The sequence below is a fragment of the Eubalaena glacialis genome, chromosome 10, assembly GCF_028564815.1.
Source record: "Eubalaena glacialis isolate mEubGla1 chromosome 10, mEubGla1.1.hap2.+ XY, whole genome shotgun sequence".
Taxonomy (NCBI): Eukaryota; Metazoa; Chordata; class Mammalia; order Artiodactyla; family Balaenidae; genus Eubalaena; species Eubalaena glacialis.
In genome coordinates this window covers 71306048-71326426 of record NC_083725.1, presented here as the reverse complement: position 1 = coordinate 71326426, position 20379 = coordinate 71306048, and the positions used below count along the sequence as shown (strand labels likewise).

At 40.0% G+C, this 20379-nt stretch overlaps 1 protein-coding gene across 3 annotated transcripts in view; it reads right to left on the bottom strand.

Annotated features, from left to right (window-relative positions):
* Positions 1 to 20379, bottom strand: part of STIM1 (stromal interaction molecule 1) — a 202651-nt gene that overhangs the window by 28906 nt on the left and 153366 nt on the right. For all 3 annotated transcript variants that reach the window (XM_061201347.1, XM_061201350.1, XM_061201349.1), the window contains exons 4-5: positions 5860 to 5971; positions 2473 to 2588 (exon numbers count right to left, since the gene is read on the bottom strand). In XM_061201347.1, the coding sequence (XP_061057330.1) occupies positions 2473 to 2588; positions 5860 to 5971 (228 nt within the window). The remainder of the gene's footprint in view (positions 1 to 2472; positions 2589 to 5859; positions 5972 to 20379) is intronic.

The following is a 20379-nucleotide window of genomic DNA, read 5'->3' as shown; positions in this document are numbered from 1 at the left end:
CAATCTCAGAAACAGTTTTCTGCTGACCTCTGACCTCCCTTAGATTAGGTCATACGCAACCTATAGGCTATATGAAATGAGTCTAGGAGAAGATACTCCTGTCCTGGTATCAGTCTAACCTGCTTCACCAAGGCTCCTCTTGCTGGCTCTGACCTCTGGGACCCAGTACCATGTATGTACCCAGGATTTTGGTTCCTATGCTTTCCAGCCCTAGCTGATTTTTCCATATACAATCCTTGCTGACTTTAACCTGCAGTTTCTAATGCACCCTTTCAGATATGGTAAATCCTATTTTGATACAGAACATGTAACAGTCTGTTAATATGTCTCAGAAGACTAAGGAAGACTTTCAGGCTGCCGGAGGCCTCCCCTAACTAAGGTGTGACAGAGGAGAGCCTCTGCAAAGATAGCCTAGCTTTCACTGCTGGGTTTGATTCTTCTGGCAAAAGTGTTCTCGCTGGTGTATACAAAGAGAGGGGAATAGGCTGTTAACGGAGAGAGTTTAATAAAGCCACTTCCCATTTTTCAAGAGTCAGCTCAAGAGTGATCCTCTCCATAAAGCTTCTTGGTCTGCAATTGAAAACTCCTCCCTACTCTGTGCTCCCACCTGAACTATGGAATGACTTACACAACAGTTATACCACTGTATTTGTTGACCATTTATTCAATTTGTTGACATGCAATCTCCATTTAGATGGAAATTCTTGAGAGCAGGGGCCCTGTCATGCATAGTGGTACACAGTAGGTGCTCAATAAATGTTAATGGATGAATGAAAGGCCATTGCTCAGTACACAGGGTGGGCCTCATATAAAGAGTAGTGCCTTTGTTGTGTCATTTATTCAAAACTTATAAATGAATGACAAGAAAAAATGTGTCCTAGGACCAAAAACAGGGCAACAAAGGAGATGGAAATGGTCTTCTCCCATGTTGCTCTGTTTCACGCTTTCAAAAGATATAGACCTTCTGGAAAAGGCAAAACTATGGAGAAGTAAAAAATCAGTGATTGCCAGGGGTTGAGGAGGAGGGCGGGATAAATAGGTGGAGCACAGAGGATCTTTAGGGCAGTGAAACCATTCTGTATGACACCACACAGATGGATACACATCATTACACATTTGTCGAAATCCACAGACTGCACAACACCAAGAGTGAACCTTAATGTAAACTACGGACTCTGGGTGATAATGCTGTGTCAGTGCAGGTTCAGCAGTTGTTACAGTGTACCACTGTGGTGAGGATGCTGATAATGGGGGAGGCTGTGCACGTATGCGGGCAGGAGGTATATGGAAAATCTCTGTAGCTTCCACTCAATTCTGATGTAAACCTAAAGCTACTCTAAAAAATAAAGTCTAGGGACTTCCCTGGTGGTCTAGTGGTTAAGATTCCACGCTTCCACTGCAGGGGGCACGGGTTCAATCCCTGGTCGGGGAACTAGGATGCCGTGCAGTGTGGCTAAAAAAAAAATTTTGTTTAATTAAAAAAATGAAAATAGGGAATTCCCTGGTGGTCCGGTGGTTGGGACTCGGGCTTTCACTGTTGTGGGCCTGGGTTCGATCCCTGGTTGGGGAACTAAGATCCCACAAGCCGCGTGGCCAAATAAATAAATAAATAAAGTCTATTAAAAATTTTTTAAACCAAAGAAAGTACAGACCCATCCACCTCTATTGAGACATCAGCCTGGGCACGTGTCAAGCCAAATGCACGGACAGGGAAATGTTATACTGCCCCTGACCCTGCCTGCCAGCTGCTTCTCTGGACTGGTTCTTGGCTCTATAGCATTCTGCTGCTGGCATCCTCAATTGATGCCAACAGCTCCCAAAGAGCAGGAAGTAGGCCCTAAGAGCCTGTTTGGTCAAGACTAATTTTCTAAGAAATCTTACTACTTCTGTGCTGAGTTCACTTAGAACAAAAAAGGTTGGCAAGGTTGGCCATTCCCACCTCGCAGATCTTAAGGAGTTGAAGCACCTAATACCCTCAACTAACCCTGGGTTGAAGGGACCAAACTTCCTCAGTCTGAGTGTGTCTCTTTTGATTCAGTGAAAGCCTGCTTAATCCCATTTGTTTGTCCAAGGACACAAAATGTTCAGCAATCAGTTCATACCCTCTGCATATCCACAGCGAGAGCAGGAACAGCTAATGGCACTCAGCCCCTTTGGGGTTACTTTTTATACCTGAGCATGCCATTCATATTTTAGTGTTTGTATCCTTGCTCAGGTTGTTTCCTCCACCTAGAATGCCCTCTCCTGCCACCTCCATGGAATAAAACCCTATCCATCTTTAAAGGCAGAGGTCACATGCCACCTCTTCTATAGGATGCCTTCTTTATCCCTCCCCTGGATCTCAGTAGCATTGTGTACCTCTCTAGAACATTCATTTTATCCCTTTAGGGCAGACCCAGGACCTCAACCCAGCCACTCCAACTGCCTTCGGGTCCATGGCACATCAGCAGCCCTTCTTGCCACAGGACTCACAGAGAGGAGGCCCAAAGAGCACTGTGTCCAGGGCCTTCAGCTGCAGCTTCTGCCGATGGCTCCGGTCTGTCATCTTTAGCACAGTCCCTGTCATGGTGGTGTTGGTTACCGCGAGCCTGTTGGGACAAAGAGTAGGGGCTCAGTTCCCTGCCGGCAAAGCAGGAAGGATCCTGGTAGGACTACCCACCTCACCCAGGAACACTTCCATGACTTCTAGCTCCTGGTGATTGCTCCCCTCTGCACTCTAGTACACAGAGTCTGTACCAGTGGATCTCAGCAAGCAGTAAACAGGACACATAACATTCACCAAGAATTTGTTCACCCTTCTGCCCGCGTCCACCATCTCCTGAATATCCTACTCTCAAAGGATTAACCATCTGTGACCATTCCCACACCCAACTGTAAATTTTCTGTTGTACTTCTCCTTCCAGGGAGTATCCACTACATACCTGTCCCCATACTCCCACCATTTGTAAACACATTCGCCTGTCCAGCCCAGGTCAAAATGTTATGCCACGTGACCCAGTGATTCTAGGGACCTCTGAATTATCCTAATCCTAACACATTGTCATTAAATATAAATCTGCTGACAACAAGCATTGCATTAGTCTTGTTATCTTGTATTTGAGTAACAGTAATTTACTCCCAGTCAGATTACTATAATTTCTTATGTTCTTTAATCATACTGTTAATAATAACTTAATAAGAGAGGACCTATAAACAAGGAAATGATGTAGGAAAAACAGGACTTTATTTCTCTTCTGCTGGAACATAGTAGATACAGAAGGAGAGGGATATAAGATATGAAAGGTTGAAAAACCACTGATCTGGGTCCCACAAGTGAGCATTATCTACTGTACTAAGGTTAGTGCTCTTTTCTGATTCATAGCTTTGTTTCCCTAGGTAGAAAAGAAGCTTCTGACATCAGTGTGTCATTTATACTCCTGCCTGGGCATGCAGGCGTAGCTACTTCTTTCTCTAGCCCTGGGAAGCGATCAAGCCCACCCACAAGAGAGGCAGTGAGACACTGTGATGGGGGTGGGGGTGGAGGTGGTCAGGAGAACGAGTTTCTGGTTCCAGCTCCATCAGTGACTCACTTGTCTGACCATAAGCAGCTTGGTCTCTCCCCTGGGGCCTCAATTTCCTTCTTTTACTTATGTAAATCACATTCTTCCTACAAAGCTGGGAGTTCTTGGGCTCCTGTTTAGAGCACTTCTACCAGGTGTACTGGCCCCTTCACCTAACTGATCAAAATAAGTGTCATCTTTTCTACATTCTGTTTGTCAAAGAAACCTAAGAACTTCTAAGCGATGAGAAATGAGAAAGGAGCTAACATTTAATAAGCAGCTGTGTATATCTCATACTGTTCTGACACTTTACATACAAGACCTCATTTAGTCCTCACACTTTAAGAACCCAGTTCTATTATTAGCTCCACTTTACAGATAAGAAAAACGAGACTTAGAGGTAAGTAGCTTGCCCAAAGTCACACAGCAAGTAAGTGGCAAAGGCAGGATACAACGCAAATCTGCTAGATCCGTCCCATTATACCACGCTGCCTAGGGATGGGCCTAGAAGCGCCCACACTCTACCCCACACCCTACGCTCTGAATGCTCTATGCTTCCTGCTGTCACTAAGGTACCACAGCTTGTTTACCTCTACCCCTATGCCCAGCCTGGCTGGGTCTGGTCTTGGATCTAATCCTAGTCACAGAATGGCCAAGTGAGCGCACTGCCTGAGAACTGACTTCTTACCCTATGTTTTACAGTTTTAATCGAAGCCATAGCCGTTCTTCAAGATGGAATAGGCCAGGGATCCACAAGGCAATACTGCTATTTCCATGGGAAAGAAACCTAAATCCTGGAGCTTCATGGTCAATCATCTGTTTAATTGTCTGTCTTTTCCACTGAACATGGAGTTCCTCAAGGCCAATGTGAGGTCTAATGCATTTCTTTGTCCTCAGGGCCCAGGAGAGAGCATGGCACATGGTAAGTGCTTGGTAAAGTTTTGTTAAATAGAACTAAACTGAGTATTTCCTGGAAGCCTATTTTCAAACTACATGGGGCAAGAGGAAGATGCAGTGAAAAAAGCAGGGCACTTAGAACCAGGCAGACCTGAGTTCAAATCCCAGCTCTGCCACTTACCAGCTTTGAAAAATCATAAAATATTTGAAGTTCAGTTTGCTTGCCCAAAAGTTGGGATAATAATTCCTTCCTCCCAGAATTGTGAGAATCAACTGAAATAATAGGTAGGAAAGTACTCTATAAAGGGATGTACAAACATTAAGATTATTACTCTCTCCAGAGTAGGGAGAAGCTGTGAATAAGAGGTTGCAGGCAGCAAAGGAGGGACCAGCCAGCTCAGCTAGGCCTGGACAGCAGTGCCTGATAGCCCTGTGGCTGGAGGCTGCAATGTGTGGGCATTCCAACAGCTTCACCTTCCCCTCTCCCCTTTGCTGAAGCTCATAACCAGATGCACCTACATAATAAGATGACAGATTATACATAATCAGCACTTACCAGACAGTAAGCCCTTTGAGGGCAAGGGCAGGTTGTTGTCATCTTTATCCCCAGCACCCAGCACAAGTGCTTGGCACAGAGCAGGTACCCAGTAAATACTGGGTGAATGAATAAGTGAATGGATTAATGACTGAATGACATATGGCGCTAGTTTGACATAACAAGAAGTCCAAGCAGTATTCCATCCCCTCCCCACACCCACCCCAAGTCCTAGTACATTGTGCCTGAAAGGGAGGCAGAGCTAGGGCATAACAGCTGTTGGAAGAGTCATTCCAGAGAGGAGACTGGGGCCAATGGTAGTCAGCCCGCACCTCTGCACCGGTTCTTTAGAGCAGATAAACTGCAGATGGGTAGTTCCAGGGAGGTTAAAAGAGCCCTGGGTCCCCTGGGCAATGAAAGAGGTAACTGCTGGGGGGACAGCAAAAGAAAAGAGAAAAACACAGGCTTTGAAGTCTACCCAGATCTAGGTTCAAATCGCAGTTTTGCCTCTAACTAGCCATGTGACCTTGGAAAAGTTACTAGGCCAGGTTCATCATCTAGATACAATAATACCTACCTTACAGGATTGATGTAAGAATTAAATGAGATACTGTACATAAAGTGTTGAGTAGAGTGGCTGGCATATACTAAGCACTCAATAAATGGTAGCTATTAGTACTAGTGCCAGGATTGATAGAAATGTTAAATAAGAGAATAGATGTGAAGTGTCCATATGCTTTCTAGCAAGTGCACAGTAAATGTGAGAAGTCTACAGATTCTGCCCTGAAAGGGGTGAAACTTCAGTTAACAGGTGAGAGCAACATGAGGGCAAGCCGACCCCAGCCCATTCCCCGCACCCCCAGTGAGAGAACCCAGTCCCTTCCTGACCTCGGCATGGCATGGCCGCTGAGCTGCAGCTTCCGGAAGGTCTCCTCATACTGAGGCAGCTCCACATATGTGATCAGCCACTGCACCACCTCATCCACGGTCCAGTTGTATACTGCGGGAAGAGATAAGCAAAGCCATGAGTCCAGAATGCAAGCACTGCTTGTTCTTACTGTCACAATCTCAACGCGACCTTAACATTCACCACATGTCTACGTGTTTAACAGATCTCTCTCCCATAAAATCCCAAGTATGAAAGGAATACATACAGTACTTTTTGTTTGACCTATAGGGGATGGACTTGTTCTTCCACTATTCAGGTATCTGGGATAACATAATCCTTAATTATTATATAATATACTATATTATATATAGTATTATATTATATATTATTGTAATATAATAATAACAAATGATATTAATAGAAGCCATCATTTACATAGCACTTACTATATAACAGGTACTGTGCTAAGCACTTCACATATATTAGCTCACTAATCTTTGCAACTACCATGTGAAGGATATGTTCCACTTTATCCCTATTTTACAGATGAAGAAACTGACGCACAAAAAGGTCATGTAACTTTCCCAAAATTATCCAGCCAGGAATTGGTAAAGCCAATTTTGGACTCAAGCAGTCTGGCGTCATAGCCCTTGCCCTAGCCATTATGTCATAAATATCATACATATATAACATTTTAAAATTTATATAAATAATATATATAAAGGATATATATATAGAGAGAGAGACACACACACATACACACATACATATATCCTCCTTGACACTTCTGGAAAGCTTCATACAAAGGCAAATCTGAGCCAAGTGATGGATCCAGATGACATCACTTAAGCCCTGAATGAGATCACACCTGTAGACAACCCTATTCATACATTTTTCAGTTTTGTGCAAAAAGTAAATTTCCCCTTTTGCTTATATCAGATTGAAAAGATTTTCTGTCACAGCAGGAGCCAATTCTAACTGAAACAATTACTGAGTGATCATTCACAACATGGCAAATCATGTCATTACCATACATGGATCACTGTACCTAATCATTTCCTCAATACTATAAGACTGTGATTTTTTTAAATGGACAACCATAAAAATAATCCTTGTGGGCTTCCCTGGTGGCGCAGTGGTTGAGAATCCGCCTGCCAATGCAGGGGACACGGGTTCGAGCCCTGGTCTGGGAAGATCCCACATGCCGTGGAGCAACTAGGCCCGTGAACCACAATTACTGAGCCTGCGCGTCTGGAGCCTGTGCTCCACAACAAGAGAGGCCGCGATAATGAGAGGCCCGCGCACCGCGATGAAGAGTGGCCCCCACTTGCCACAACTAGAGAAAGCCCTCGCACAGAAACGAAGACCCGACACAGCCATAAATAAATAAATAAATAAAATAAACCCAAAGTTTAAAAAAAAAAAAAAAAAAGAATGGGGCTCAAAAAGACACTACATCATGGCGAACCTCAAAAACATTACACTGAGTGAAAAAAGTCAGACCGAGAGACCACATTATTGTACGATTCCATTTGGATGTTATGTCCTGAAATAAAGCAAATTTATAAAAAAAAAAAAAAAAAAAAAATAATCCTTGTAAAATAATTTTAATATTTGTGTGGTATTTAGCCACATATATAACAAATTTATCTCCATACTTTATCAAGAATCAACAATAAAAGAACAGAAGAGGACTTAACATGCAAGGAATATGTTCAAGCCAAGTAAAAGTCAAATGACGTCATGATGTATTATATAAATCAAAGTTTCATAGGAGCTTGAATAGAGAAAAATGGTGGGAGGACTGAGTCACCATACAGCACCCAGTAATACAGCTATGCTGAACTTAAAGAGCCTTGGATGGGAGCAACTGGGTTCCAGCAAAAACGTGTCATTTTATTGGATTTGAAATTTGCTTTTATTTAATGTATCAGTGTGTTTTTGTTTATATTTGTACACAAATTTTATATAGCAACTTAAACCTCATTTTATGTTTCTACACATTTAAATACCATTAAATAAACCAGCTTTGCAGGCCCAAGATAAATGATTTCCCTTAAAAGGAATTTGTACATTCTTCAAGTTGAACACTACTGCTGTGAGCAGCAAGAAGCCAAAGAAGTTTTGAAGCAGAATAAAATGGTGAGATTTATCACCCTCCTCTCTTAAGATACATACCTTTCCCCAAAACTGTACTTCATCAGAATGCTTTCTAATTTCCCCTTAATAGTCAGGAGACATTGAAGGCAGGGACCACATCCTATTCATTTTTGCTCACCCCTTTGTCACTAAAATAGTGCCTCTTATACAGTGGCATCAATAAGAATTTACTGAAAGAGTAACTACCCTAAATGAGGAGTTCCAGAAATGTTCTGAATGTGGGCCTCCAGACAGCAGCCACAATCTTCCTAGACAAATATACAGCTCAGGTGGAGGTTAACTTCTGAAATGCTTGCCCAAATATCAGCATTCCTCTGGTAGGCACACCTCAGATCTTAGGTTGTTTCTGTCACTTTCATATAAACTAGAGAAGTTGGAAGGCTGGGCCCTGACCCTTCATCCTTCTACCTCCCATAGGGGAGCCCAGCACACGGTACAAAGCAGACACTCAGAAAGACATTCCGAATGAAACAATAGAAGACAAAAATGCTCTAATCTCTCCATGTCCCCAAGAAGCTGCTGGAGCTCAGGAGGAAAGTTCTGAAGCCAAGAGACTTTGAAGGTAGATTAGACCATTTGCAGAGGCACAGGAAAGGTTCCAGAAGAGGAAATGAGGCAGGTCTAGTGCACTCAGATTGATTGTGTCCTAGAAGACAAGATCCCGGAGGCTTAGGCGGTGAGTGCTTAGTCATTGCCTGGTTGAATATCTAATTTCCAGACTAGAATACATCGGAGGGAAGAGAAAGATTAATTTCCAAGAGATACGCTCAAATCCTAGGGCTTAGGAAAGGAGGGATGACAGAACTGGGGTTAAAGAAGTGTTGAGGAAAGTAGAATAGACTGGCCTTTTGTTCCTGAAAATGAATATATCTCCACATACATTATAAACATGATCACTTGCTACGGTCCAGAGTGTTAGGTAATGAAGGCCTAGCAGAGTGGCACAAGATGTGAGGCAGACAGACAAGTGCTAGCCTGCAAAGTGCAGAGAACACATTCCTGCCACTACTGTCAAGGGAGCTCGGCCTCACCCAGCATGGCGTATGGAGTAGAAAGGCCACGTCACATATTTTTGCTTGAAAGGCTGAGGCCAGCAGTGCCACAAGGGTCTTTTGTCTACGGGGAAGACGACCTGATACAAGCCTGAGCATAAACGCTTGGCATGCAGGAACTCCTCCACTTGTGTCCTACACTGCAGTGGAGACAGTCAGGAGTCACTCTAGACCGGGGTTTCTCAGTATCTGCAGCACTGACCTTTTGGACAGGTTAATTCTTTGTTGTTGGGGGCTGTCCTATGCTTTGTAGGATGTTTAACAATAGCCCTGGCATCTACCCACCAGATGCCAGTAGCATGCTGCCAGTCATAACAATCAAAAATGTCTCCAGATACTGCCAAACCCTCCCTGGGGAACAAAACTGCCCCCCACTGAGAACTACTGCTCTAAACACTACACTAAGTGAGGCACAGGGTCTGTAAGGGGACCACTACACTCCAATAAGGATGGACTCTGAACATAGTCCCTACAGAACTAAGCTTTGCGGAAAAGGATGATGACTTCAGCATGTCAGGACAAACCTCAAGGCACTTGTTTTCTGGGTTTTGTGCTCCACATATTATTCTGTTACCTGGCAGAGGCCCTACCTAGGTAAGGCTTGGCAGTATGGTGTTGCCCACTCAGAGTCACTGCAGTCTGAACAAAGTAAGCCAGGACGAGCTGCATCCTTGTCAGACAGCAACCCTGTGTCCCAGCATGAAGATCTCACTCAACAGTCAAGGTAAGATACTAGGGCCCCTTGTTCCTAAGGTTCAAGTACCTAAAAGTTAAAAATCTTGTTCTGCTTTCTCATTCCAAAAGAGAAAATGGGAAGAATCCCTCAGCCAAAGTAAGGAAGAAGGTAACAGCAAGTACAGAGAGCTGTGGCTGACAGTAAAAGGAGACAGAATTTGGCCAGGGGAGCTTAGTACAGATAGAGACTCCAAATGACTCACACGACCAAACCCCAGGAGGACATGCAAGCAAGAGAGAGTTTTCTAAGGTCATGATTCTCTCATCCCCCTAAGCCTGTCCATTTTGCTCCTAGAGACATCAAAGACTACAGCTCTGGGCAAAATGACAAACAATACTACACAGAATCGGAGAGAGCCAACCTCTGGAATTTTCCACAACAAATAGTCCTTTATAAAAGAAACGCACAAGGTGACTGACTATGTAGCCTCCAAGCTTTCTAATGACATAATCTACATGTAAAAAAAAATTTGAGCACACATTGCCAATATATGAATGTCTGTTTATAAATTAGATATATATACTAACATTAGGTATATTGTAAAACATACATAAAAATTAAATGAGATAAAAATAAATGCAATATAAATACAAGCTATTATATTCTCTTGGGGCACCCCAGTTGATTGTCTTGTACAGTTGGAAACCATTGACCCAAACTTCACAGCTTTACCCTACATGATGCCTCTGTTATAGCTTTTAGCTTCTCAGTCTTCTTCTAGAATCAGTATCTTGCACTATTTACTTATTTATCCTTGAACATTGCTCTCAGACTTCTAGGTCTTTGCTGTTTCTGGAAAAGCTCTCTTCCCTCTTCCTGGCCTGATAAACACCAACTAACCCTTAAAAACCCAGCTCTACCTCTTCACTTATTGAAACTCTTTGGAGCCCATTTTAAAATCATGAGCAAAGACACAGAACTATAAAGTGTGGAGCCTGTTCAGAGAACTCTGACTCCCGTTTGCCTGGAGTCCAAGGGTTATACATAGGGACAAGGAGGGTGAGGCACTGCTGAGGCCAAATGATAAAAGGCCTTGAAAGCAGTTGGTCCAAAACTCCAAAATCATTTATTCATTGGGGGGAAATTTTTATTGAGTACCTACTACTTACCAGGCACCGCTCTAGAAGCTAGGAATGTAACAGTGCACAAAAGAGTCGCAGATTCCTAGTGTTTATATTCTGGTGGAGAGAGACAAACTAAAACACTATAACAAATAATTGTATGTTGGGTAGTGATAAATACAAGAAGAAAAATCAAGCAGGGAAAGAGGATAAAGAGTAGTGCTATATCAGACCAGATCAAGGAAGGCCTCTTTGACGAGATGACATTTGAGGAGAAAATAAAATGAAGTCATGAGCCATGTGGATACTTGGGGGAAGAGCATTCCAGGCAGATGGAACAGTAAGTATTACTCCTAGCACATGAGCTATAGTGATACCTCCAGGGATATGCTAGAACAGATCCTTGGCCTTGGCCAATCCTTTTTCTTGTCAGAGAAAGAATAAGCAGTAAGAAATGGGCTCCTGAATCAGTAGGTCTTTCCCCTAATGGACCGGTGGTACCTCCAAAAAAAGTCCTCACTTTTGTAGTTTCAAACTCACATTCCAAAAGAACTATGTCTGGCAAAAAAGTTACCAGTACCTTCTTTGCCTCTCTTTCACACAGCTGTTAGTCAGTTAGTTGGTCACTTGGTCAGCCTTTGGTCAGTCTTTTGGTCAGCCAGTCAGATATAGCACAATGGTTAAGAATTTGGACTTTGGAACCAAGTGACTTGGATTGAATTCAAGATTTGCTACTTACTAAATGTAAGATCATAGACAAGTTACCTAACGTTTCTGTGCCTCATTCTGTCACCTAATGGTGAGAATCAGAGTTCTCACATCATAAGAGTGTAATGAAGATATGAGAAGTTCCTAGCATACAGTAAGTGCTAAACAAATATTATCCATTATTATCACCATTCATTCACTCCTTCGTTCACTAAGCTTTCACTGGCTTCTACTCTAGTAGATCTTTGGTTGGTTACAGAGATCAATCTGGATGATCTCCATCATCAAGGGCTCTTTTCTAGAGAAGGAGACATATAGGAAATTAAATGAGTATAATACAGTGTGATAAGTGCTAGGTAAGAGGGATGTATGGGGTGATGTGAGGGCACAGAGAAACGAGTGACTGATTGCCAGAGTGAGTCAGAAAATGCATCACAAAGCCTAGCTTCTTATCTGACTACTATGGAGAGAGAGCATTCCAAGACACCTACAGAATCTTACCAAAGTGGCCCTCCCTAAAGATAGTTTGCAGCCTAGACCTGTGGTTTTTCTCTGAGTGGTTTCCCTCTGGCTCTCACTAGCAGTTTGTCATCTGAGCCTAGAGTGAGGCAGATACTATGTTAGTTTTCTAACATGGTATCAATACCAAGCCCTAAACCATTACTGCAAAAAGAATCTGGCCCTTTTACTTAGGCCTCATGTGATAGGCCCACTAGGCTACCTGGCAAAAACCAAGTCTGCCAGAGCCCAAAAGGACATACTAGTGAACACCACCTATAAAGAAGCTACATGGCTAGCAGAGACCAGATTAGAGAAAGACTAGCATCATGGCTGCAGAGTAGTAAGGGAACCTAGACTTTGTAATGTTGAATGAGCCAAACAACTTGTATAACATCACACAATGGCAGACCCAAGGACAAACTCCTGTCTTCCACATCCCTGCTCTGGGCCAGGTCCTGGGCTATGTGTTAAGATATGGAATCATATAAGATAATGCCCTCAAGCAGTCTGGTGGGGAAATAAAAAGGCAGGGGAACAGATAGTTGCAATTAGTGTGCTAAGTGCTGTGATGAGATAAATGTAAAGAGGCTGTGGGAACACAGAAGGCACCTAACCTAGCCTGTGGTTTTCAGGGAAGATTTCCTAAAGAAGGGTATACTTAAATTGAGTCTTAATTATCAAGTAGAATTTAACCAGATCAACAAAGGAAGACAGAGGGTACAGTATATGAGAAAGCATCAAGGGATGAAAGAGAATGGCATATCGTAATAATTGCAGATAAATCAGTGCAGGTACAGAGAAGGAGGTGTGATAAACAGTGGTAGAAAATATGAAAATAAGTGGAGCACAGAAATGAGCCTGAGCCTGGTATGCTAAAGTAATCTGGCACAATGCCTGGTATGTAGAAAGTACTCAGTTAATTTTGTTTGTTTGTTTTTTGCAGGCATGTTTGCACAAATTGGAAGAGAGAAACAGTACCTACTGAGGCCAATACTACAGAGGTGAGTAAGGAATGGCAGCATGAAAATATTAAGAAATTCTCAGAATATAAGAGAAGACAACCAGATTTTTACATATATGTACATATTGATCTTTTTTTCCTAATTGAGGTAATTCATTTTGAGATTACAAGTGGGCATTTAATGTCAATGCATCTGACTAACATCTCATAGATAAACATGAAAAAATCAGTGGCATTTTCTGTAATAATTAATCTTTTTTAATAAATTTATTTATTTTATTTTTGGCTGCGTTGGATCTTCATTGCTGCGAGCGGGCTTTCTCTAGTTGTGGTAAGCAGGGGCTACTCTTCATTGCGGTGCGTGGGTTTCTTATTACGATGGCTTCTCTTGTCACGGAGCATGGGCTCTAGGCACGCAGGCTTCAGCAGTTGCAGCACACGGGCTCAGCAGTTGTGGCTCACGGGCTCTAGAGCGCAGGCTCAGTAGTTGTGGCTCACGGGCTTAGTTGCTCTGCGGCATGTGGGATCTTCCCAGACCAGGGCTCGAACCCGTGTCCCCTGCATTGGCAGGCGGATTCTTGACCACTGCGCCACCAGGGAAGCCCTGTAATAATTAATTTTGTCAACAACTACTGAGCTTTCAATATTTTATTGAGTTCCAAATGAGACAGCAGTTGTGATTTAAATTAAAAGCTAGTTCTATACAAATTGTTACCTGACCAATAGAAAAATCAATATTTATCTTTTCACAATAATATATGGTTACTATATATGATTATGTAGGAATTTACTTGTAAAATTTTTAGCAATACCTTTATTTCTCCAGGTTCCATTTAGTAATATTTACTCCACACGGAAATTTGGTGTCTTAGCACGTTTGTTTCATTATTTAAAAAAGAAATGGGGAGCCACTGAAAAGCAGAGACCTGGTCAGATATTTATTTTAGAAAGATCTCTCTGGAACCAACTAAAGTAAAAACTGCAGTAGATTTAGACTGGGCCAAGAAGAATAGTATGAAAACATTCAAGCAAAGCAAAAGATGATTAAACTAAGACTTCTGCTTCAGGCCAAGATGAAGTAACAGGGATGGAATTCACCCTGCCTCATGAAACAACCAAAAAAAAAAAAAGACAAAACATATGAAACAATGGTTTTCAAGACACTGGACATCAGCCTACAATGGACAGTGATCTTGAGAGCTGGTAAACAAATGAGGCAAATCATACAACTGCCCCAGCTTATGGCTGTGAGAAAATTTCCAGGCCACTGTGCAGAGAGTGAAACTAAGGTTGAGAGGGCAGAAATGGAAATACACTGTTGGGAGGTTCTTATACTATATGTGGCAAGAGGTACTATTATCTCTTGAAAATAGACTGTGATAAGTTAAAGATGTATATTTTATCTCCTAAAACAACCACTAAAATAACAAAGCAAAAAGTTAAGCCAACAAAGAAGATAAACTGGAATTATAAAAAATACTCATTAATCCAAAAGAGGGTAGAAAATAAGGAAGAGCGAACAAAGAACAGATGGGAAAAACAGGAAATGAACAGCAAGATAATGGACTCAGATCTAACCATATTAATAAACATATTCAATGTAAATGGTTTAAACACCCCAATTAAAAGGCAGAGACTGTCTTATTGCAAAAAAAAAATCGGGCTCAACCATATGCTGTCTATAAGAAATGCACTTTAAATAGAAAAGCACAAATAGGTTAAAAATAAATAGATGGAAAAAGAAACACCAAACTAACAATTCTCAAAAGAAAGCTATATTAATATCAAAGTAGATTTCAAGGCAAAGAATATTACCAGGGATAAAGAAGGTCATTTCATAATAATAAAGAGGTCAGCTAATCAAGAAGACATAATAATCCTAAATCTGTATGCACCTAGTTAACAGACTTTCAAAAGACATGAAGCAAAAACTCACAGAATTAATTGCAAGGAGAAATAGGTAAATCCACAATTATAGTTGGAAATTTAAATACTCCTCTCTCGTTAATTGATAGAACAAGTAGGCAGAAAATCAGCAAAGATATAGTAGACTTGAACAACCATAAACCAACATGGCCAGACTGAATTTTATAGAACACTCTACCCAACAAATGCCAAGGGCACATGGAACATTTACCAAGATAGATCATGTTCAGGTACATTTTTTTAAAAGTCTTAAAATATTTTTAAAATATTAAATATAAAGTATGTCCTCAGACCACAATGGATTTGAAATGCAAATCAATAACAGAAAAATCTCTAAAAAAATCCCCAATATTTGGAAACTAAATAACTTGCTTCTCAATAATTCATGAATCAAAGAAGATATCAAAAAGGAAACAAAGTATTTTAAGCTGAATGAAAATAAAAACAAAACACATCATCTAAGATAGTGAAGAACCAATACTAAGATATAAGACAGATTTCAGAGGTATGCATTTCTAGGGCAAAAATAATCCCTCAAGTTGGAACACATTAAGGGATGCTAAGTTATTAAAGACTGTATCAGGCCCCCCAAAAAGGTGAAAATAAGCATTTACAATCAGTTGTGTTTTCATTTTAGATATTTTCACTCTGTCTATGCTATGAATAAATCAGTTGGAAAAAAGCAAAAAACCACAACACACTAGAATTTGTGAAATGCTGCTAAAGCAGGGTCTAGAGGAAATTTATAGCACTAAACGCCTATATTAGAAAAAAAAAGGAAGGTCTTGAATCAATATCCTTAGCTTCCACCTTAAGGAAGTAGGAGAAAAGAGCAAATTAAACCTTAAGTAAGCAGAAGAAATAAAGTTCAAAGTAAAAGTCAATGAAATAAACAACAATAGAGAAAATCCTTGAAACCAAATACTGATTCTTTGAGAAGATCAATAAAATTAATAAAATCTAACAAGATCAGTAGAAAAAAGAGAGAAGACACAAATTACCAACATCAGGAATGAGACATCATTACAGATTTAAGGCATATTAAAAGAATAATAAGGGAATGTTATGAGCAAATATATGCCAGTAAATTTGACAACTTAATGTAATGGACAAATTCCTTGAAGACACAAACTACGAGAGCTCACTAGAGAAGAAGTAAATAACCTATACCTATTAAAGAAATTGATACTGTAGGAAAAAAAAAAAACCCCATCCCACAAGGAAAACACCAGGCTCAAATGGCTTTACTGGTGAATTCTCCCAAATGTTCAAGGAAAAATATAACAATTCTGTATGAAATCTTCTGAAAAAATTGAAGAGGAATACTTCCCAATGCATTCTATGAGGCCAGCATTATCCTGATACCAAAAACAAAGATATTTCAAGAAAAGAAAATGACAAACCAATATCCTTCACTAACAAAGGTGCACAAGTTTGAAACAAAGTTTTATCAAACAGGAAATATAGAAAACAAACTAGTGGTTACCAAATGGAAGAGGGAAGGGGAGAAAGGGGAAAATTAGGGATGTGGGATTAAGAGATACAAACTACTATGTATAAAATAGATAAGCAACAAGGATATATTGTATAGCTCAGGGAATCATAGCCATTACCTTGTAATAACTTTTAATGGAGTACAATCTGTAAAAAACACTAAATCACTATGCTGTACACCTGAAACTAATATAATACTGTAAATCAACTATACTTCCATTTAAACATTTTAATAGAAAAATAAAAAATAAAATTTTTAAAAAGTAAAATCCAACCATATATTAAGAAGATGACAAAGTGGGGTTTATCCCAAGAATGCAGTTAGTTTAACATGGAAAAATCAGTCAATATAATTTATCACATTAGCAAACAAAAATATAAAAACCAGGCAATCATCTCAAAAGACACAGAAAACTCATTTGATAAAATCCAACATGCATTTCTGATCAAAGCGCTCAGAAAACTAGGAATAGAAGGTAGCTTCCTTGATTTAACAAAGACCTTTTACAAAAACAAACAAACAAAAAAAACCCACAGCGAATGTTATATTTAATGGCGAAAGACTGAATGCTTTCCCTTTAATATCAGAAATAAGACGAAGATGTCTGCTCTTACCACTTCTCTTCAACACTGTACTGGTGATACTAACTAGGGCAATCAAATAAGAAAAAGATTTTTTAAAGGCATCCAGGTTGGAAAAGAAAAAGTTAAACTTTCTTTACCAGCAGACATGATTGTCTAATTTGAAAATCTGATGGTATCCTACTGATAAGTGAGTTTAGCAACGTTGCAGAATACAAGATCAAGATATAAAATCAATTATATTTCTATATAAAGAAACAATCAGGAATTAAATTTTTAATACGATTTAATAGTAAAATTTATGTTATGCATATTTTACCACAATTTTAAAAATACTATTTACAATAGGAACAAAACCTATGAAATGCATAGAAATAAATATGACAAAATATATGAAAGACCTGTATCCTGAAAACTACAAAACATTGCTGAGAGAAAGTGTTACCTCCTGAATAAATGGAGAGATATACTTTGTCCATAGGTCAGAAAACTAAATATTGTTAAGATGTCAGCTCTCTCAAACTAATCTATAGATCTGATGCAATCTCAGTCAAAATCCCAGTAGGGTTTTTTGTAGAAATTGACAAGCGGGTTCAAGGACAAACAGCCAAAACAACTTTGAAAAAGAAAAACAAAGTTGGAGGGCTAATACTATCTGACTGAAAGAATAACTATAAGGCTATTGTAATCAAAATAGCATGGCATTGACATAAAGACAGACAAATAGATCAGTAGATCAGAATAGAGAGTTCAGGGGGCTTCCCTGGTGGCGCAGTGGTTGAGAATCTGCCTGCCAATGCAGGGGACACGGGTTCGAGCCCTGGTCTGGGAAGATCCCACATGCCGCAGAGCAACTAGGCCCGTGAGCCACAATTACTGAGCCTGCGCGTCTGGAGCCTGTGCTCTGCAACAAGAGAGGCCGCGATAGTGAGAGGCCCACGCACCGCGATGAAGAGTGGCCCCCACTTGCCGCAACTAGAGAAAGCCCTCGCACAGAAACGAAGACCCAACACAGCCATAAAAAAAAAAAAAAAAGAATAGAGAGTTCATAAATAAACCCATGTTTATATGGACAACCGATTTTTGACAAAAGGTGCAAGGCAATGCAGTGGAGAAAGGATAGAATTTTCAACAAATGGTTCCAGAACAATTGGGACATCCACAAGCACAAAAAAGAACTAAAATCCATACTTAACACCATATACAAAAATTAATACAAAACAGATCATAGGCCTAAATGTAAAACCTAAAACTATAAAACTTCTAGAAGGAAAGGTAGGAGAAAATGTTTGTGTAAGCTTGGGTTAGGAAAAGATTTCTTATACATGATACCAAAAGCATGATCCATAAAAGAACAAATTGATAAACTGGACTTCAGAAAAATTAAAACTTTCTGTTCTTTAAAAGACACTGTAAAGAGGATGATAAGCCACAGACTGAGAGAAAATCTTTGCAAAGCATACATCTCATAAAGGATTTATATCCAGAATACATAAAGGACTCTCAAAACTCAACAATAAGAAAACAAACAACCCAATTTTTAAAAAGACATAAGATTTGGACAGATAATCCACCAAAAAAGATATATGAATGGCAATTAAAGCACATGAAAAGATGCCCAACATCATTAGTCATCAGGTAAATGCAAAATAAAACCACTATGTGATAACACTACACTATTAGAATAGCTAAAATTTAGAAGACTGACCATACCAAGTGCTGGTGAGGATGTGGAAGCACTGAAAGTCATACACTGCTGCTGGGAATGTAAAATGATACAACTACTTTGAAGACAGTCCAACAGTTTTTTAAAAATATATACCTACCATGTGATCTAGCCATTCCATTACTAGATATTTACCTAAGAGAAAAGAAAATATGTGCCCATAGAAAGACTTGTACATGAATGTTCATTGAAGCTTTATTTGTAATAACCAAAAACTGGAAATAACTCAAATGTCTATCAGCAGGTGATGGATAAACAAATTGTGGTATATTTAGACAATGGACTACTACTCAGCAATAAAAATAAATAAAATAATTATATATGCAACAATATGAATAAATCTCAAAATAATTATGCTAAGTGAAAGAAGCCAATTTTTTAAGTATATATTATATGATTCCATCTATATAAAATTCTACAAAATGCAAACACACCTATAGCAGCTGAAAGATCAGTAGTTGTCTGAGAGGTAGGAGGGGAGAGATCACAAAAGGCTGTGAGAAAAATTGTAGGGGTGATGAATATATTCACTATCTTGATTGTGGTGATGGTTTCACAGTTGTATACATGTGTCAGAACTTTGAAAATTGTACACTTTAAATATTTATACCTTATTTTATTGTCAATTACAACTCAATAAATCTCTTTCAAAAGAGGAAGTTGAGGGCTTCCCCAGTGGCACAGTGGTTGAGAATCCACCTGCCAATGCAGGGGACACGGGTTCGATCCCTGGTCCGGGAAAATCCCACATGCCGCGGAGCAACTAAGCTCGTGTGCCACAACTACTGAGCCCACGTGCCGCAACTACTGAAGCCCAAGCGCCTAGAGCCTGTGCTCCACAATGAGAGAAGCCACTGCAATGAGGAAGCCCGCACACCGCAACGAAGAGTAGCCCCCGCTCGCCGCAACTAGAGAAAGCCCGCGCACAGCAACGAAGACCCAACACAGCCAAAAATAAATAAATAAATAAATAAATAAAAATTTAAAAAAAGAGGAAGTTGAGCTAAAACAGTATCATAGGAGATGCACATAAAATATATTAAAGAGGTAGAATCCTCAGGACTTGGGAACAGAAATAGGTAAGAGATGCTCAGTTCCCTTTATTAAATGTGGATACAAGTAAGACATTTTACCCTCAAATAGCTATGTAATATAAATAGAAAATGACTGTGATAAGTTCATTTTCTTCAGATAACAAAAAGCAACCAGCGTTGATGTAATGATTTAACACATCATGGTCATTTTGTATTTATACCTGAAAGAATGTAAGAAAGAAAAAGCCAGTTGTACCTTTTTCCCAAAAAATATAGCAACAAACAACTATGGTTGAGGAATTTAACTAAATGACTTGATGATTCACTTAGCAAAGTAATTTTTAAATAGCTAAAAGAACAGAATAAATAGATCTCTCGTCAGGTTTATGTAAAAGCAAAAAGGGGATGCCAACTCTTTTATATTGATCTGACTTTTGAAATGGTTTATGCAAAAGTCCAATGCCACCTGGTCCCCTGTGTTATGTCAACAGAGAGGACAGTTCTGCTGAGTTTTCTCCCTAAAACCCTCCTGGTTCTCCAGTACTGCTCTACTGCTCCTACGAAAAATCCTGTCCTAC